The sequence below is a fragment of the Rhagoletis pomonella genome, unplaced genomic scaffold, assembly GCF_013731165.1.
Source record: "Rhagoletis pomonella isolate Grant_MI unplaced genomic scaffold, Rhpom_1.0 Rhpom_scaffold_00001, whole genome shotgun sequence".
In the NCBI taxonomy this organism is placed as follows: domain Eukaryota; kingdom Metazoa; phylum Arthropoda; class Insecta; order Diptera; family Tephritidae; genus Rhagoletis; species Rhagoletis pomonella.
In genome coordinates this window covers 30,325,235-30,326,717 of record NW_023458555.1, presented here as the reverse complement: position 1 = coordinate 30,326,717, position 1,483 = coordinate 30,325,235, and the positions used below count along the sequence as shown (strand labels likewise).

General features: G+C 32.6%; 1 protein-coding gene across 1 annotated transcript in view; it reads left to right on the top strand.

Moving 5' to 3' along the window:
• LOC118742402 (importin-5) overlaps positions 1 to 315 on the top strand; it is a gene marked incomplete at its 5' end in the record, with an annotated part of 7,719 nt that extends 7,404 nt beyond the window's left edge. The window contains 1 exon segment of the mRNA XM_036474466.1: positions 6 to 315. Within this exon segment, the coding sequence (XP_036330359.1) occupies positions 6 to 28 (23 nt within the window).
• Between the last annotated feature and the right edge of the window lie 1,168 nt (positions 316 to 1,483).

Below are 1,483 nucleotides of genomic sequence, written 5' to 3'. Positions count from 1 at the left end.
TAGTGGTGCAGTGCCAGCAACTGCATAAAAGACAACAACAACAAATATAAATTTAACTGTTGCCGCTGCTGCACTCTTATAACACTTAATACACAGTTATGTATGTTTAATTAATATTGAAGCGATAAAAAAGATATATGAGTATAAATAAACACGGGTGATATTGTGATGAATCCACCCACAGTATATAGCATATAGAAGCCCAAAACCACAGCTCCCACATACAGCAACAACACGCGCAACAGACAAACACATCCCAAAGGCAAATATGCTGCTTTAAATATAACACACAAAACGAACTCAAAAGCTAGAGAAGCGGCAAATTTTGCATTCGATGAACCGTAAAAAAATCTACCAATTCACTTATTGCAAACAGAAAGCATAAATACTACATAATTATGTATATGTATGTGTACTACAAAAATATAAATAAATATATATATGCATATATATAAATATATACGTATATTGAGGTCAAATGTTTGGCACTTTTTTCGAGGACAATTAGCTTCTGTTATGGACTTAGAGTCAATAATTTAGTTTTAGTTTTTTTGTGGACTTTGAGCCGTACCAATACTGATAATCTCTTGCAAGTCGGTTTATTAATGCGTCGACTCGGTTGGATTGCCTTTGCGCAACGTCTTTGAAATGAAAACGTATATTATAAACTATAGTTGTTAAATTCAATAAAGTTGGAGACTTTATGGTGGATGGTCATAATTGTCCTAAAGCTAACTTAGCTATTAACAGTTGAACTTTTTGAAGTTGATTTGCTTAGTAGTTGGCACACAAAGCGGAGTGACCTACATTTTTACGCCGACTCCGAACGGCGATTGTATTTTTATAAGAAGCTATTTTTTCATGGCAGAAATACACCCGGAGGTTTGCCATTGCCTGCCGAGGGACGACCGCTGTTAAGAAAAAAACTTTTTTATATTTTTTTTTTTATGATGTTGATGGGGCACTGCTTACCCCTACACCACAGCGGCCGACATGGTTAAAAAAAATTGGCGGGTTTTCAAGAACTATTTTTAAAATACGGGATCCGTACGATAAGTCGAAAATAAAAATGTCGAAATTTAAAAATTTTTTAAATCTGTTTTTGTTATTTTATGGCCTTATAACAATTATATTCAACAGTTTTTATTGAGCTTGAGACCGTTTTTAATGAAAAACTTACTGTAGAATATAATTTTTTAAATCGAAATAATGTTTTACAGAAACGGAAAATGTCGAAATCGTATCCTTTTGAAATGAAGAAAAGATCGAAAAAATCCAAAACGTCGAGAATGTCGAAAAAGTTGAATGTTTGAAAAACGGGTCTGGTACGATATGTCGACAATTTTTTCTCGACATTCTTGATTTTCTAACATTTTTTTCGGTGTTTTTAAGGTCGGCATTTTAAATTTCGACATATCGTACCAGACTTAAATATATTTTTTTATGACAGATGGTTTATTTTGTTAGATTAAACTATTTTTTT